This window comes from Drosophila tropicalis, unplaced genomic scaffold (assembly GCF_018151085.1).
Source record: "Drosophila tropicalis isolate 14030-0801.00 unplaced genomic scaffold, ASM1815108v1 contig_463, whole genome shotgun sequence".
NCBI classification, from domain to species: Eukaryota; Metazoa; Arthropoda; class Insecta; order Diptera; family Drosophilidae; genus Drosophila; species Drosophila tropicalis.
In genome coordinates, this window is record NW_027172929.1 from 3,427,859 (window position 1) to 3,446,471 (window position 18,613).

Here is an 18,613-nt window from a genome sequence, read left to right on the forward strand (position 1 = left end):
CGCATGGCCATAAAACGACACGAGTTGGCTTAATAATGCTTCGTAATCAGTTTATAGATAATTTAATTGTTGCTAATGGTGTGTTTGGTTTTTTTCTTCTTTTCTTTTATCTCCGTAACTGTAAGATCTTTAGAGCAAGAGGTTCATTTAAAGATTGTGGGATTGAAAGTATTATTTTTGGCGAAAAAAAATTGAATTAGCTTTACGTCGTCACGATCATGTGAAGATAATAAAATGGTCAAGAGTTTGGCGGATTTGCTTTCCTGATTTGAGCGAAAATATTGCCATAATCCTGATTAACATCAATAAAAATGTATTTTTATACATCCCATTAACCAGGGCTGCAAAGATAAACTGAGAACATGGCTGAGAAATGTTTAAGAGATTTCAGAATGGGTCAAAAAGTGAACTTCAATCTAGTTGGCATTTCGATATTGGTTTAATAAGTTTAGCCATAAATTTGTAAATGTTTTTTTTTTTTTTTTGGCAAAATTTTAAAATTTATAGTAATAAGAGATGCTCTATCAACTGCGTAAACTAAAGGAAACCGAGACCAATGAACTTAATCAATGGCTAAAAGAGCATAATATTCAATTATGTAATCAGACGCGTTCCGAATTAACAGAAGCCATGGAGGTGGCGAAATTATTAAAGTCCCATCACAATACACTTATCCATCTGAGTCATTATACCAAAAGCGAGAGTGTTGAGGAAAAATTACAAAACTGGGATATTTTTAATGTCAAAGTTTTAACGAAATTAAAATTGGCCCACACCAAAAGCTCACTAAAAAAATTGGCCAAAGGTAAAACGGGAGCTATAGAATCTTTGATCTATGATCTAATATCAATTAAAAAATCAAAGCCAAGATCAGTTTCCGAAAAACCACAAAGTTCTAAGACACCAAAAACATATTCATTGGCAAAATCTTTGACACGAATTCCAGTCGAATCGTTGGTATTAAATGTCGATCAAATGGTTGATGGTAAAATGGTAAAAGTGGCCAAAAAACATGTGGCCTACGAAGATTATTTGAATGCACTACGACAATGCGAAGCAAAGGATAAATATATTGCATATGTGCAAAATAATATTCGACATCTCTTCGATTATGCAACGGAAAATCATAAAAAAGTTATGGATTTATTGAAAGAAATTTAATTGGCATGGATTTGTAAGGAATTTTGATAACGGCTGAAAAACAAAAACCAATTTGGATACGCATTTCTATTATTAAAATAAAGAATATATCTATTCAATTAGTTTGCTCTGTTAGACAGTAAAAAAAGTTAAAGTCCATAAAAGGCAAAGAAAGAATGATGAACGAACACTTTAGTGAAGAATTTAAGGTAAAGAAAGTTTAGGGAAGAGGTTTAGCCAAAGGAATATCCAAACAAAGTTTTTTGGGCCTCTAGTTACATATGTATATTAAGGATAATCGATAGAGAGTTCTACTAAACCATGTCTGAAAACCCTTTTTTGCCCTTCTAACGCTTCTGGAGATTAAGGAAAAGTGCAAGGGTATATGGGCTTCGGTTTGGCAAGTGGCGTTTTTTAGCCTTAGCCAGCCTTTTCCGATATTTGTTTTATGCATTAATATTATGGGGGAGGGTTAATAGAAATATATTATTATCTTACAGTTTCAGTTAACGTTTTTGATCGCGAGTATCAACAACTGCCGGCCGAAAAGTTTGCTGCCGCTGATCGCTAATAATACGAAACGAATCTTATCAAAAAGCGGGTCGGCAAGTAAGACAAGTGAATGAGAGAGTGAGTGAGATGGGTATACATAGATATATAGAAATATGTATCTGTAAAACCAGATAATAAGCAGAAAAGTTCCAAATACGACGTCATAGTCAGCCCTGTGAATCATGATGACAGCAGCAGTCAGCATCTCATCTCGATAGCTAAACCTGTTAATTTTTCATAGTCGCTCTAATTATCACCCGCTGCACCTCCCTCTACCTGAGACTGATATGTCTGTGTGTGTGTGTGTGTGTGTGTGTGTTTATGTACGTTTGTTTCTCCCTTCTATTGTTTTGTTTACCGCTTATCAGTTGATGCTCTCGCCCAATTCCGATTTCAATTCCAATCTCACTTGCTCATACTCTCTCCTCTTTTCTCTCTCTTTTTCCATAGTTCACTTTCGAACAATTCCCGATTCCCCCTTTACGTTTCGTTTCATTCTCTACCTCCTAAATACAATCTCCTGCCACCTCCCGCTCACAACCTGTGGGTTACGGGGTTCGCAGTCGTCTTATCTTACGAGAAGAATACAAAAACGAGAATTGGCGGGTCTTGGGTGGTGCGGTATATGTAATACGACTCCAGACGCATTCAGACCTCTGAAGTATGTCAGTCGTCGCACTTGTTGTTGGCCGTTGTTAAATTGTTTTCTATTCTCTTGTGTTTTATATTTTTTTTGTTTTTGTTTTTGCGTGCTTATTGTATATGTTATAGTGTGTGTTTGTGTGTGTAAAGAGTAATAATAGCAAAACACATCTTCTATTAATAAAACAAAAATTACAAAAAACAAAAAACGCGAAAACAACAAACGAAAAGGTGAATTAAGTTAAATATTTGGTTAACTGTGAGTTAGAAACTAGTTAACAAACAGCAACCTTAACAACCGTAAGTCTCCTTTATTCAACTTTTTAATTACAGCATAACTTTACAATTACAATTTTTGCTTGGATCTTCTTCTCTTAGATGTCACCTAGACCCACTTAATTGTCTTAAGGCAAAAAAAAAAAAAAAAAAAAAAAAAAAAAGATGAAAAAAAAAAGAAATGCAAACAAAAGTTAAATAACGATATCAAATAGTTAAGCGTAGAAGATAGATGGTGGTGCTTATCAGTTGGATAAGAAGACAATGTCGGCAGTTATAGAGGAGGAAGTTAGCTTAGTCATGAATAAAAAGAAAATACAACAAGAAACTCAACTCAAAAAAAATAAAAATCAATTGAAATATTAACAAAACTGCTACAGAAGAAAATAAGTCAAAGAAGTCATCCAAATTCTCACTCATCTTCGGCCATGACATAGTCTTCGATGCGACATTTCTATTGATTCATTCCTTTCATTGATCTCTTCCTAGATTCTGTTTCAATAGGATTTTATCTAGACATTAGTCTGATCCCGCGTTTATCATTTAGTATCTACATTAAATTATAGCAAATACTTTTAAGTAAAATTGAAATTGAAGAATTTTCCCGACTACCACTTTTTTTTCTCAAGGGTCTTTGGAAAACTGCAGTTTTTTAATGCATTGCATTGTATTCAATAAGTTAAACCATAAAAATATCAGAGTCTTTCAAAAAAAAAAAAACGTCCATTAAAGATTTTTTCTAAACCCTTTAATATTACATTAAAAATTTTGCACTGGTTAATGAAACGTTCAAAGCGCCGCAAACTTTTTAATGTCGAACTCATAAATCATTTTCGCACAGATAACCATCAAAAATTATATTACACTCCCTTTTTTTTTTTTGTGGGCAGATAATATAAACTTTTCCCTTTTCTCACTTACGGCAGCCGAAAGAACCCTTCCTACCGTTCTCTTTTTACAACTATTTTCCATGTGTAGCATTATTTTCCATTCGTCTTATCGATATGGTAGTTTTAGCTGGAGGTGGAAAACTTTCCCTAGACGTCACTCCCTATGATGAGTGTCTCTCTCTCTCTCTGTGTGTGTGTGTGTGTGTAGCCATTTCTAAGTGGAACATTCGAGTTCAAACTCAAGGCATAGACAATAGCCTCGCTTAAGCCTCGCGCATCGATTGCAATTTGAGCTCAATAATTTTTGTATTGCATATTGATAAGAGTCAGATCAAAGTATGTCTACAGATGTATGTGTGTATGTATGGTCGTTAAGTGGTATGATCTTGGCATTATAGAGTGAACCGAAAAAAGCTAAATGCATTTTTCATTTCATTTGTTTTTTGGTTAGGTTTATTGAACCATAAAGAAGAAAAAAATGGTACAAGACATTGCACCATGGAAGGTGCTAACACGACGCAAAAATCTACAGGCCGATGGAACTGAGGGAGAGACTAAACTGAATCGTGTATTAGGTCTCTGGGATTTGACAGCCTTGGGCGTGGGTTCCACATTGGGTGCTGGTGTCTATGTTTTAGCTGGACAAATAGCTAAAGAACAAGCTGGACCCTCGGTGATGATATCATTTGCCATAGCAGCTTTGGCATCTCTTCTGGCAGGTTAGTAACTTTCTAACTTTATTTTTGAACTCTTCTAAAAATTTTATTATTTTTTTGATTACAGGTATTTGCTATGCCGAGTTCGGAGCTCGTGTTCCAAAGGCTGGTTCCGCCTATATCTATAGTTATGTTTGCATTGGCGAATTTGTGGCATTTGTAATCGGTTGGAATTTGATATTGGAGTATGTAATAGGCACGGCAGCTGTATGTCGTGGCATTAGCTTATATCTGGATTCTCTGATCAATGATACCTTGAAGACAACATTCGAGGAAATCGCCCCAATGGATGTTAATATATTGGGCGATTACTTTGACTTTTTTGCCTTTCTATTAGTTATGGTGTTTGGCAGTGAGTAATTTGCTTTAAAACTCATTCATGAGAGAGACATTATTTGGTTTTTTGCTTTCTCAAATAGTTGCCTTGGCATTTGGTGTGGAAACTTCAACAATGTTGAATAATTTTGTTACCTGTTTGAATATATTTATTCTGGGCTTTGTTATTGTTGCTGGAGCTGTGAAAGGTAATAATTAACTACCAAAGATTTGTTTCGTATAATTTTTGCATTATTTTCGCATTTGTTTTTATTGTAGCGGACTTCTCCAACTGGACCATAGATGTTAGCCAAGTGACTACTAACGTGACCGATATTGGTGAAGGTGGTTATTTTCCATATGGTTTTCAGGGTACACTTCAGGGTGCAGCTACTTGTTTCTTTGGTTTCGTTGGCTTCGATTGCATAGCCACGACTGGTGAAGAAGTGCGAAATCCTCGCAAGAATATACCAACATCCATTTTACTATCGTTGCTTATTATATTCCTGTGCTATTTTGGCATCTCAACTGTATTGACCCTGATGCTGCCGTATTATCAGCAAGATGCCAATGCTCCGCTTCCATATGCCTTTGAGCATATTGGTTGGCCTGTGGCCATGTGGATTGTGACTATTGGTGGTTTGATTGGCTTGCTGGCAAGTCTTTTTGGTGCTCTCTTCCCATTGCCACGTGTCATCTATTCGATGGCCCAGGATGGTTTACTTTTTCGTTCGTGGGGTAAAATAAGTCCCAAATATCGTGTGCCCGTTAAGGGATCCATTGTGGCGGCTGTTTTTACGGCCTTTATTGCCGGATTCTTTGATTTGGCTCAATTGGTTAGCCTACTATCGATAGGCACTCTATTGGCCTATAGTGTGGTGGCCATATCCATTACCATACTTCGGTATATGGAATATAGTGAGTCATTTTCGGTTCCCCGACAAAAGCCATCGACGGAAACTACATCCTTGACCATGAGAGCACATCGTTTCACTTGGGGTGGAGTATTTAAGCAATTGTTCAATGTTAATCGCTTGGAAGAGCCGAATTTGATTTCCACCCGCATTGTGGGCGTGTTGGCAACATTCTTTTGTAAGTATTTACTTGACTTACATACATCGCTATCTATCCACTTGATTGCAAAATTTTCTTATCATTTGGCTTTAAGGTCTACTTTCGTTGGGTGTGGGTTTAATAATCACTTTGGCTCTGCCCTCTATCAAAGAATTACAAGCTTGGGCCTTGACTCTGTTGATACTCTTTGCGGTCCTGATTTGTGTAGTACTTGTGCTCATTTGCCTGCAGCCTCGTGAGCCACGTAGTGGCCTGTTTCGTGTGCCATTTGTGCCTCTGGTGCCAGCCATAAGTATATTCATCAATATCTATTTGATGTTACAATTGGATAGTTGGACTTGGATACGTTTCGGTATATGGATGATAGTTGGTAAGTTCTTTTCTCCAATTCATTTGCATGTGCATGATCTATTTGTTATTGTCGTTGTTGTAATGTTGTCTTAGGTATACCTACATATATTGCATGCTGGTTTCTGTATGATGCCAAAAATCCTCGTGAACGTAATCCCGAAAGAATTGCCTATTACAAAGAATTGAAATTATATTTTGATCCACCCAATAAGGGTACATCCGAGGAAAGTGTCTTAACGCAAACAACATCAATTAAACGTAGTCCCACGAGTAGCTTAGATCAAATACAAACACTAAGTGAAATAGGTGATGATTTAATTGAAATTCGTCAACATTCATCGAATGGCAAATTATTCTATGTGGAGGAGACAAAAAATGATGAAAATTCCACGGCCATGTCGAATGGCAGTGTTGGCCTTGGCGGTGAAGATGAACGTTCTGTTATAGCCATGCTGGATGATGTCCTTGAGGCTGAAGATAATGCCCAACATCAGCATATATTTGAGCGTAATTTCAGTTTAGATTCCGAAATGTATCCCAGTGTCATTGAGACAACCATAGTGGCCACTGTCCATAATAGCAGCAGTGATGAGGAGCTCACCACCACCAACACCACCACCACCACCAACAACAACAACAACAACAATGATAATAGTGTACGACCATTACAGTTGAATCGTTACGAAGAATACCAAATTGTGGCCAAAGAGATGTTAGAGGAAATGTTTAATAGTGTGGCATTCTATCAGCAATTGGAAATGGCAAGAGTTGTCAGATTTGAGGTAAAAGAGTCATCAAATGAACTGAAACGCATCGAATCGGTAGATTCAATTGTCGATGATCCATTGCATTCGGAAAACTTTAAGAGTCGCTTAAGTAACCTAATTCTGAATGCCAGTGGGCAGGCGGCTGCAGTGGCGGCGGCTAAGATTAACAACAAGAAAATTGATGAACCTGAGGCCAATAAGCCCGAGGTAAGACAGCTGCGACCCCCGTTAAAGCAATCGAAGAGTGAAACCGATTTGCGTCAGTTAATGCTCAAGGCCATAAACGAACTGAAAACACATGATAATGAGGAGGCGTCAGCGTCAACGTCATCGTCAACAGCAGCAGCAGCCGTAGCAGCAGGAATAGTTACAGCTGACTCAAATGTTAAGGCATCTACTTCCGTTGCCGTTGCCAGTGCCACTGCCACTACTGCTTACCGTATTCCCCGTGCACCGAAATTTGATCCGGTTCTGTACAAGACCATAAACAGCATTAGTTGGCACAAACAGCGACCCACTTTTAGTAAAGAGCTCGTTGTGGATGCCAGAAACTTGGAGGTAGCAGGAGCAATCGCAGGCAAAGAAGAACCATCATCACCGGAACAAGAACTAGAGTCGTTGCCATTCAAAGCAAAATTGGAGGCCATATTGCGACGTGGACCCTCGCATCCTACTCAAAGGCAACGTCCGGGCGCCAACATTCGTCGAAGACCGCAGTCAACGCATGTCGAAGAGATGGCTGCGGGGGGAAAGTTGAGACCCAAATAAATATAGCACACGGATGAGTGTGATGGAATCAGACCACCCACCCATCTAACCAACCAACCAACCAACCAACCATCCAACCATCTAACCAACCAACCAGTAGCCGCCAAAGCAGCAGTAAAAAGTAGTAGTTTAGACTCTAGCAATATGAATGTAAATGTAGTTAGATAGTTGCGCTTCCTTGCCCGAGTTGCTATACAAAATCGTATTTAGTTAAATGTAATGCAATTCGAAATGATAAGTATAACTAAGTAAAATGCACTGGCATTGCGAAAGGAGTTTTGGAGACAGAGCAGAAACTAACTTAAGAAGCATGCTACTTTATCAGTGAAATTCTAAATTAAAAGTAACTCCAAACTATAGATAAAAGTCGTATTTACAAATATTTAATCGGTTTTCATTTAAATTGATTTTCATTGCCATTTTTAAACATTTCCCAAGTTCCCAGAAATTGTGAAATGTAGAAGCATTTGTTGTAGTAGAGAAGGGCTGGCTCTTCTAGTAGGTACCTACATATATATTTTGAGCTCATATTATTCTAAGATTTGAAAATTCCAAGCTAAATTTATGATGTTTAAATTGTTGTTAAGCTTGCATGTGCGTTTCTTATTCACAAAACTAGTCGCAATTACTAACTAATTAAATAATATTGGTAACGAAATGGAAGACTATATATTTATATGCATTTTTTTTTGGTTTTTTTTTTTTGTTTTTTTTGTAATGTGTGCTATATATTATCTTTAGGCCTCACCATTTACTTTCTATATGGCTTGCCCAATAGCTATAGGGAGTTGCGTCGACAAAGATCTGGCTGGCAGAGGCTCAAATATAGTGGCAGCTTTTAAAATGGATAATTATATGCTAATGATATATAAAATTTATATGTAAGAGTAGTATATATATACGTATATACACACTTATCTAACTATATAAAATGTATTTAAGCCGAAATTGATGAATGTGAACAATTTGTTGTTGTTATAAATAAAAATCTAGCTGTAATTAATAAAAGTCAAATCAGTTTTCTTGTACCTACACCTTTTTATTCTCTTGTGTATTATATGGTGTGCATATATGTGTGTGTGTGTGTGTGTGTCTTATTTTCAAGAATGAAATGTGGAGAGCAGCCGCTTCCGGAATATGAACGAATAGGAGGATCAAGAGAATCGATTGCCACCAATAGTTTGAGTGAGTTACACTAAGACCAAGTCAGAGTGAGAGAGTGGGAGGGTGAGAGAGAGAGAGAGAGCAAATGAAATGCATTTATTATTAAACACAAAATGAGCGTACAAATGTTTCTTCGATTCCCCAATGGCCTTGTCTTCCCATTGACTTTGATAAATTAATTGAACGTCTGGGATACGCATCTCGCGCGATCGTCTCAACTTGTGTGCCGCCCGCTTGGGTAGTTTTGGCAGTCTAATAGTTCCCCTTTGATTTTTGATTAGGAAAAAGAAATAGAAAATAAAAAAAAAAAAAAACATCCCCTAGATACTCTACATATTCTAGATTTACTTCCCCTTTCACCCAATCGATATGTAAGGCCTTCCTTTCTCTTTCTATTTCTCTGATTTATGCTCGCCATCTTGCTGGTCAGGTTGAGATGCCAGTCTAGAGATTTGCCGTCTAACCACTGGCGTCCCTTTGACGACTTTTTTTTTTTTTGGTGTGTGTATGTTCTTTCGTTTCTGCTGCGTAAGTGTAACAAATTGTAATCGTATTTGGCGGGCACTCCCCCTGATTCTCTCTCTCTCTCGGTCTCTTCCCATTCCAAGCAACATATTTGCCCTCTGCCTGCTGCCATGCTCTGCCCTGCTTTATTATTATTAACTTTGTTATGGCAAGTCTCAGTAGTCTCAGTAGTCTCGTCTGGTGGTTGTTATTTGCTACACTTGCTGTGTCTCCCAAGTTCCGCTGGTCCACTGGTCGTTGGTACGCCTCCCCTTTATCTAGTCAGCCGTCCAAATAGTTTTATGGCATATTTATGGGCGCCGAAAAACAAAAATGCAGAAAAGCCAAAAAACTTAAAGTCACTTGGGGTAAGACTTTAAGACACACGTCGCAGCAGCAACAGAGCAGAGCATTGACATTGTCGCTTTTCTGTCCCTGTGACAAATCGCAAAAAGGCCCAGAAACTAATTAATGCATATGGCAAGTAGATGGGAAAAGACAGAGATACAAAGACAAAGACCAAAGTGGGGAGTGACACCCAAAGAGAAGAATAAAGCATATCAGAAAAGGAATACATTAAAAGGAATTATATGACAGCTTTTTGGGTTGGAAAATGCTTGGAAATTACTTATAATTGGGCAATCACAACTCCTAAGAACTCTAGAAAATCTCTGTGAAAATGATGGACCATTTCAAATACAATAAGATTTAGAAATTATTTGAAATAAAAATCTTATTGCAATAAGCCAAAAGTATTAGATTGATGGAAAACAATAGAAAATTACCTGACAAGCTCAAAACTCAATCAAACTGAAGTGATTATAATTTAAAATGTTTCTCAAGACAGGTTTAAAGCTATTCTAAAGGTAAATTGTAAATCTTTGAAGCAAAGTAATGAATTTCCTTTTAGTCGTCGTTTAGGCTTCTCTTTGGCTGTAGTTTTTTTTTTTTTTTGCTCATTTGAACTTAGTTCTTAGAGTCTGTGTAATCATTTGCTCAGCTCTAATAATAACATTCCATTTTTAGTCTCTCTTTTCATATATAGAATCTATATGTGTTTGTTTTACTTTTTCTCCACTTTTCGGTTTTTGTTCTCTTGTTTGAAGTTAGTTAGTTTTTCTAGCCAAATCGGCTTTTCATATTCATATAAAAATTGCGAGTTTACCATTTCCTTCTTTGCCCACATACCAACATAACATAATCGGCTTACCTAACTGTCGTTGCGTATATTTCTCTCTTTTTTTTTTTTCCTCTCGTTTTGTCTCCATGTCAATTCTCTCCTTTATGGTCCGTGAATTGTTTCGAAAATTAAAATATGTTTGTGTAGTTTTAGCCATCCAAAAATCCAACAAAAACACATCAGAAATAAACCAAAAAAAATGAAAATGAAAATAAGCGAGAAAGGGAAGAAACAAAAAAATAACCATAACGGAAGTTGTCAAACGATGGCAGGTAAAATGCGGGCTATATAGCATGTGCATTGTCCTCTCTCTCTCTCTCTGTCTCTCTTACCATGGTCAGTACTATGAACGACGTTACGGAAAGTCAATGGCACTCAACAAAAACATTTTGTCAAAACATGAAGGCCGGCTTGGCTACTGTACGCAAAGTGGATCAGTTGGATTTGTATCCGAAAAACAATGGACTGGAACAGCTGCACAAATGCTACCGACTAACGGCTACTACAACTGACTGTCGACAAAAAAAAAAAGGAACGTACCGAAAAACCAAAATAGGAAAGGATTAGCAGTTTGTTCAATCGACGAGACACAGTCGTCCGAATGCAACGACAACAACAACTAGTGGGATATGTCAAGGTCTGGGGTTTCTGTGGTCGTGTGGTCCTAACTCTATGCATGCATATGTTAAGCAGGGTGTCGCCTGTGTGCCTGTTTGCCTGGAGCATGGCATTCGAATGAGATTAACCCATTGAGACGATGTGTGGCCGATTATAATGGAGTTAAAAGAGTATGTAAGCAAGCGGCAACTAAGCATTTATGTATGTATGTAACAAGTTTGGCTTGTAAAACTCCTCAACCCAGAGGTAGTTGTAGAAAATTGCTTTCAAATGCGATTAGTAAGGATCTTGTGGTCTAGTTCTTGGTTTACAAGGCATTTTCCGGGAGTTAAGGACATGGCATGATTGAGGCCAAAAAAAAAAAAAACAAGAATCACAAATTACTTCATTGAGTTACAATCAACTAAACTAAACTAACTAAACTGGTTAATAATTGTCAAAGAATTTGAGAGTTTGATAACAAAATTTCTTTTGGTTTTTGTTTTTTTTTTTTAAATTCAAATATTTTGGTGGTTTCTTTGTTTTAGTATGCATCAAATACGTCAGCTAAATGAAGAAGAGTTAAATGAACTAAATGAATGGCTGGAAGAACATAATGTACAAATCGATGCAAGGACTCGCCGTGATTTTACAGATGTCTTGGAAGTGGCAAAGATCTTTAAGCCCATTCACAGCAAACTCATACATTTGAGTTACTATGTCAAGAGTAATAATTTGGCGGCTAAACTGGAATTTTGGGAACTATTCAATGCGAAAGTATTATCAAAACTGGATATTATCCATTCAAGATGCGCTCTCGAACAATTGGTTAGAGCTAAAATTGGTGCTATAGAATCGCTCTTCTATGCCCTGATATTGGCTGGCAAATCACAACAACCAAGAATGCGTTCTATCTCACAAAGTCCAACGATTAGGCATTCAAATTCGCAGAATCGCATGCAGAGGCCAGACAAATCGCATTCACAATCTCTTACCAATATCCCCGTAGAGACATTAATACTCAATGTTAAGGAAAAAATCGATGGACGAATTGTTTATATACCAAGAAAACTTGTTGCCTATGAGGATTATAAAAAAAAAATACGAGAATGCAAAAACAAGGAGATCTACATTGAATTCCTGAGTAAATGTACGAAAAAACTTAAAGATTTCACCCAAGCCAATGAAAAAGAAATGCTGCAATTAACCAAATATTTTGGATCATCAAACGAGTAGTTGTTAATGAAAAGAACTAAATTTATCATGGGAAAATTAAATAAATTTTTTAAAAATTCCATTTCTTTGAATTAAAGTAACTAACCAAGAGGAAATATGTTTGTGGTGTATTCTCTATTCAGTCTTCAAAGATTTTAAATCCTTTCCAAATAGATTTACTGAATCTGTAATCTATTTCTTTTTCCTATTAACTCGCACCTGCTTAGAACTTAAACATTTTGTGTGTGTGTGTGTGTCTGTGAGTGTGTGTGTGCCTTTATTTTCTTAATTTTCTCTTACACTTGATTGACTTCTCGTTTCCATTCCCATCAGAATCCTTCTCCTCTCATCAACATCGTCGTGTTCAATCATTTTCAATTGTTTTCCTTGCAATTTACTTTTTACCTTATGTCGTCTCTGTGGCACAAAATTTCAATGAAATAGACACACACACACTCACACAATCGCACAGACACCTTTTGGGCCAATTGTTAATCACAATTTTGTATGAATTTCATTATCAGCGTGCCTTTGATTTCGCCTTTAGCTCAATGTAATTGCTCCTTTGTCCTTCTCTGGCCACAATATTGTATTTTTTTGTTGTTGTTGTATAGTATGTGTATTGGAATGCTAGAAATAATGCGCTGTTGATTTTCTACTCGACTTCAATTGATTTTTATAGCTCACTTCCATCTTCGTTCATTCCATTTTTCTCATTTATCTTGTTTGGCTTTATATTTTAGACAAATGGTTTGTGCCTTGTCATAACCTATTTCACTTGGTTTTTTCTTTTTGCGCTATTGAAAAATTCTTTTTTTCGAAGAAGAATAATATTTACGGAGCACGCACAATGGTAGTGCGAGTACGAGAGTAAAAGAGAGAATAGGATAGGATAGAGAAGGAAAAAGATGAGTAAAAGAGGATGATAGCCCAAGAGCCTAGGACATCTTCAGCTCATTGTTTTCCCATTGAAATTCCAGGACAATAAGCATTATTGAGAATCTCTGGAGTTGTGTGGGCACAGTGAGGAACCAATTCAAATTCAATTTGCCTGCATTGTTCAAAGAAGAGAAGAGAGACCAAGAAGAGTCGAAGATATAAAATATCTATGTGTGTGTGTGTGTGTGTGTGTGGTGGGGGAAGAAAAAACCAAGTTAAGTGCAATACAAAAGCGAAAGGCACAAGAACAACTTCAACTCGCCAAGCTAAATGAATGCAATAAGTAAATAACAAAATGTCGTTAGCATTTTGTGTGACACACACAGACACACACACACACACACACACACATAGGCAGGCAGGCACAGGCAGGACACAATGAGAATGTCTGCAGTTGCCTTTCCGTTGACATTCTGGCCTGGAAATGCAGGCGACCCCAACAGCTCCTGCTGCAACATCAACTTGGCAACAACATCTCTCGCAGCTGTCACCAGCAACAAATTGCGCGCTAAGCTGGCATTAGATTTTTGCTTTCAAATGGAGACGGAAGATATACTAAAGGCAACAGCAGCAACAACAGCAGCAGCCGCAGGCAAACGCAAAGGGGCAACAGAATTACCACAGGACTCAAATTGTATCTATGCATGGACATTGGAAGCTGATAATTATTGCACCAAAAATGTAATTAATACGAGTCCTGAATACACTAACTAAAATTCAAGAGCTTCTCTTTCAGTTAAAGAATGGTAATTCATTCGACATTCGATGGACAATAAGATAAAAGGAAGACTCATTTGGATTGCCAATGATTAATTATGAGAATCTTCTTCTTAGTTCCCTAAATCTTCTAATTAAAAGTCCGAGTTGAGAGTTACTTGAATTAAGAGACACAAAATGCATAATTTTCAAAGTGATTAAGAACTAAGAACATATATTAATCCATTGCATAGAAAGCTAATGAAAGGTAACTAAAAAAGAAAACAATTTAGAAGTATGTATATTGTGACAGTTAATTAAATTGTTTCACACACCATTTAAAATGTTATTTGTGGGCTAAGCTAAGCTAAACATCTATTGGATTGGGTATAGTACCCCAAATGGCCGTCTCATGCCCTATCTATGTATCTGTTTTAGCTTTCAGTTTTAGTGCCGCATTGCGCTGGCTCATTTTGCCAGCATCAGGATCCATCTAGGACATCAAGTGGCAATCATATTAACTGGCTTAATTGTCAACATACAGGCGCAAAACAACAGCAGCAGCTGGAGCATACTATACTTCTTCTACCACTCCTCCTGCTCCACGTACTCCTTCTCCTATTCCAACTCCAACTCCTTCTCTAACGAATCTATCCCAGAGGCTGTTGCGGGCGCCAGCTTGTTAACAAGTTGCCATCCAGGCGCGTTAACGATTTCAGTTAGTAATAGCAGCAGTTGGTCCACACTGAGAGAAAAGGCTTTATATTGCCACAATATAGTTGGCATCGTTTATAATAACATTTTCTTTCAGTGTTAATTTTTCGACTGATGACTCCGGATGCTCCTGTTGATAGGCAAATGTGCGTTTTTCAAATGCTCATTAGTCGCAATTTTTCGACACACTATTACTAACAAAACTACTGTGTGCGTGTGTGTGTGCGGGAAGAAGAGTTTTGGTTGCCAATGGTTACGGAACTCAGTCTAAATTCCAACTAACTGACTCACTAACTAACTAACTAACTAACTAACTAACTGATGACACATCACAATCACAATAGTACGAGCAATTAGTGCAACAATTACAACAGAATTCTTGTACTATGTAGGTGACAACATATCCCATACACATACACATTATCAATTCCTTTTTAGTATTCAAAATGCTCATTTGCCTAGTGTGTGTGTGTCGGTGTGTGTGGTTCTGCCAGAGAATGGGAGAGAGGCATTACGCGAAATTAAGCAGACACCAGAACGATAATGATGGCGATGACAACATTGCCTTGGCACTTGTCAACAACTAAAGAGAGTCTCATCCAGCTAAATTCCACACTACCTTCATTCCTTTCCCGCATTGCCTCACCCACCCACCCACTGGGAAAAGGAGGAGCAGCAGCAGCAGCAGCAGGAGTAGGAAGTTTGCCTCCCCTTTTTACACTATGAAGATGTTCAAGTTGTATGCAAACTAATCACACGCAAGCATTTGATGCGTTTAAAACAACACACACACACACACATACACTTTATATGTATATATTATATATATGCTGAAATAGATGTGGCTAGAGAAGAGTTGTGCCAAGTTGAGCTAAGCTAAGTTCTTCGATTATCAAATGGTTGACTTTAAAAGTTGGTAAGTTACAATGCGCTGTAATTGAATATTTTCAATTGAAAATCATGAACATTTTCAAAAATTAGATCTTCAGATTGTAAAATTAAATAAAACGAGTAATAATCCCAGCAAATCTGAGTTAACCTTGAAGATCGCTCATTGACCTTGAGCTTTGTAATGAGATGAGAAAATCAGAACCTTTTCATGGCAGCATTTTCTAATAAGGACTTCTAATCTCAATTCCCAATCGGTTTTCAACTGGTTAAATTTGCAAGTAGTTTTGGAATTCCGAATCAAACATTTATACTTTCCTAAGCGAATGAATGATGTGAACTTTGTGAACTCTCCTCGTTGAAGCTAACAAAGCTAAAGCTAAAGTGTTGGCTGCGGCTTTGACTATCCCGATGCTGTTCATCTTTTATAATGTTGGTAATTTGAACATTTCAAATCAAATCTAAACGTCAGTTGGTTAGCAGCTGCGGTTCGTTTTGGAAAGTGCTTGTGGAATGGGTGCCAACGGGTGAGAGGGAGGGGAAAAAGAACTTGATGGGCACCGCCAAATGGAAATTGTCAACAGCATTGAAATCTGCAAGTGTAGATTGGAAAATGCCAAATGGGAATGAAATGAGATGAGATGAAATGATGATGATGAGGATAAGGAGGAGAATGAAGTAGTTGAAGTGAAAGGAGTTGAAAGTGGGAGGAGACCGACCCCATTATTCTACGCTTGCATAATAAATCGACTTGTAAATGCAATAAATTTTCAATTGAGCCACACACACCAAAGACGAGCTTTAAGAGAGAACCCCCCCTCCTCAGGGATCGGCAACAGTTGTACACTCTTGGCACAGCCTGCAACATAATAAAGAAAACCGTAGAAACAACTACATAGAAAATGTTCACTCATAGAATGGAATGCCAAAAATTTGCAAAAGAAAGCAAAAACGAAAAGAAAGGCGAACAAGAAAACAAATCACGTTTTAATTTTGTTTAACTAAATACGGAAAATAGGAACGAGATGAGAACGAAGACGACGTCGAAAGTAGTAGTAGTAGATAGCAAGGGAGACGAAGAAGGAGTAGGAAGGGTGGCAGCAACTCTCACTGCCTTCTGCTAGCTGCCTTGCTGCTTGATGACGTGCAACTCTCGTCGCCATTTTGTGCGCTGTCATGCCACACACAATTAAGGCAGAGGAACAAGCTGTATGGCATAAGGATTTGGGTGGTGGGAGTTAGACAGAGAGTTTGAGAGAGAAGGGAGATAGGGAAGGGAAGAAGGGCATAAGAGGGCGGAGGGTAAGAGACTCTGGATGGAACTCACGTCTATCTCAACGTCTAGTTGTAGGGAAATTAAATTAAAATTCACTTGTACACAAAAGTCAGGGCCAGCTATTTGGCAAGAGGTCCAGGAGCCAAAAAGAGACAAGTGGCGAGGGGGGGGCGGCGATTGGAAAACTGCGCAGATTTTTCGCTTTCCCATTTTGGTGAAACAACAAATTAATTCGTTGAATTTTCATTTGTAGGGCAAAAAAAGGAAAGAAAAAAAAAAACTATGCTAATGATATACGACGACTGAAATTTTAATTATGTGAATAAAATTTTGCATAAGATATGGCACAGAGATTTAAAAGGGTCGCTTCCTCATCTAGCCCCCCCTCTCTCTCTCTCTCTCTCTCCCACTCACACACTCTATTTATATTTCATTAAAGCCACGTTTTCATACACACTTGACAAGACTTCTGCTTCTGATGAATTTGACAAGTATAGGAAATGGTAGCAACAAAATACTTATAGCTACTACTTTTTGTGTGTGTGTGTGTGTGAGTGTTTTTTCTTTCTTGATCTTATTTTCTTGTTAATTTTCCATGTTGCAATCTTTTCTTACGTTTTCGAGTTTCGGATTTCTTGTGTTGTGACAACAGCAACAGCCGGTCGTTGGATTTTAAGTGCTTCTTTCAAATTGTATTGATCTACGCCCTTTTCGCTGAAAAATAAAAAGGTTGTCGTAAATCCTATTAGATCCTTCTTGTGGATCTTCTGTTGGCAACATATGCTCGGAGATGGCGATGATGTCGAAATCCTCTAGCCCAGCTCATTTTCACTTTAATGCTAATCGGCTTAAGAACAATAAGAACCATTGCAACAATTGAGGCTGTCAACAAGGTTTTCAACTCGAACTTCAACTTAACTTTATGTTCTGAAGTTTTCTTTATGTACGTTTTATTTTATTATAACTATTTGAATCACAGCTGAAAGCCTTGCCGTGTAGTCAATTTCATTTCATTATCAAAGATCTTCACACCTCGGAGAAAAAACAAGCTGGTAGCCTAATCCTAAATTGAAAAAGAAAACAAGATCAGAGGCATTTAAATATATTTTTTTCTAACAAGATAACTCACGAAGAAATAACCAAGAACGATGATCATGAAAGAGGAAATGACTAAACAGTTTTTCCCTAGGGTCTAGTTTTGGTTTTTTTTTTTTTTTTTTTTTTTTTTGGTTAACAAGTTTGGGACCCCTATTTAATTTGATGCCTAACCAAATCGATTTATCAAAAGATAGGCTAGCATCAAATAAACGAGATCATGACAAATCCGTGTCGGGTTTATGCCAGCTGACTGACTGACTGAGGGACGACTATTTTCTAGGCGTTTACTCTGAGAGTGACTTTGGAGAAACCGAAGCGAAAGGAAGGCAATTTTTTGTTGTTGTTGTTGTACTTGCCTGCTGTTGCCTGGGTCCCATACTAGACCATATGGCCAGGGTCTACTACACCCGCCTGTTACTATCTATCTCATTCTACCTCTCTCTCTATGTATATCTCTGCGTCTGACTTCGTTTGTCTACCATATGTTACACTCTTTTTTATTTTATATTCTTTTTTTTTTTTTTTTTTGGCAATTATCCTTCTCTGTATTTTTCGTTTTGTCTTGTTCTAGGTGGAAATTAGTTTCAGTTTCAGTTTATACGTTGTTCTTTTTCTCTCCTCGTTGTTGGTAGACCAAAGGGTAGCCGCCGCCAACTGCATTTTGGTGGGCATCTTTGGAAACCGCAGCTAATGTGCTTATGTACGCTCAATAAGATGCTGACAGACCAAGGTTGCGCTCTTCCTAGTTCGACTATACATTTCTTGTAAGATTTTTCTATGTGTGTGTCTGTTTTTTTTTTGTTGTCGCTGTTGTTGTTGTGTTTTATGAGAAAAAAGGTTTTCCTTGTACT

At 37.6% G+C, this 18,613-nt stretch overlaps 1 protein-coding gene across 4 annotated transcripts; it reads left to right on the forward strand.

Annotated features, from left to right (window-relative positions):
* Positions 1-1,752: 1,752 nt before the first annotated feature.
* LOC137574661 (cationic amino acid transporter 2) lies at positions 1,753-8,499 on the forward strand. 4 transcript variants are annotated; one of them, XM_068287044.1, is made up of 7 exons: positions 1,753-1,770; positions 3,952-4,219; positions 4,284-4,568; positions 4,636-4,740; positions 4,811-5,623; positions 5,700-5,975; positions 6,050-8,170. In XM_068287044.1, the coding sequence occupies exons 2-7, from the start codon at positions 3,979-3,981 to the stop codon at positions 7,489-7,491; spliced, it is 3,162 nt and encodes a 1,053-aa protein (XP_068143145.1). In that variant the 5' UTR covers positions 1,753-1,770; positions 3,952-3,978; the 3' UTR covers positions 7,492-8,170. The 4 variants fall into 4 exon arrangements, with proteins under 4 accessions (XP_068143145.1, XP_068143144.1, XP_068143143.1 ...); XM_068287043.1 differs by lacking the exon at positions 1,753-1,770 and adding an exon at positions 2,324-2,565; XM_068287042.1 differs by lacking the exon at positions 1,753-1,770 and adding an exon at positions 2,325-2,634 and having other exon boundaries at positions 6,050-8,165.
* The last annotated feature ends 10,114 nt before the right edge of the window (positions 8,500-18,613 follow it).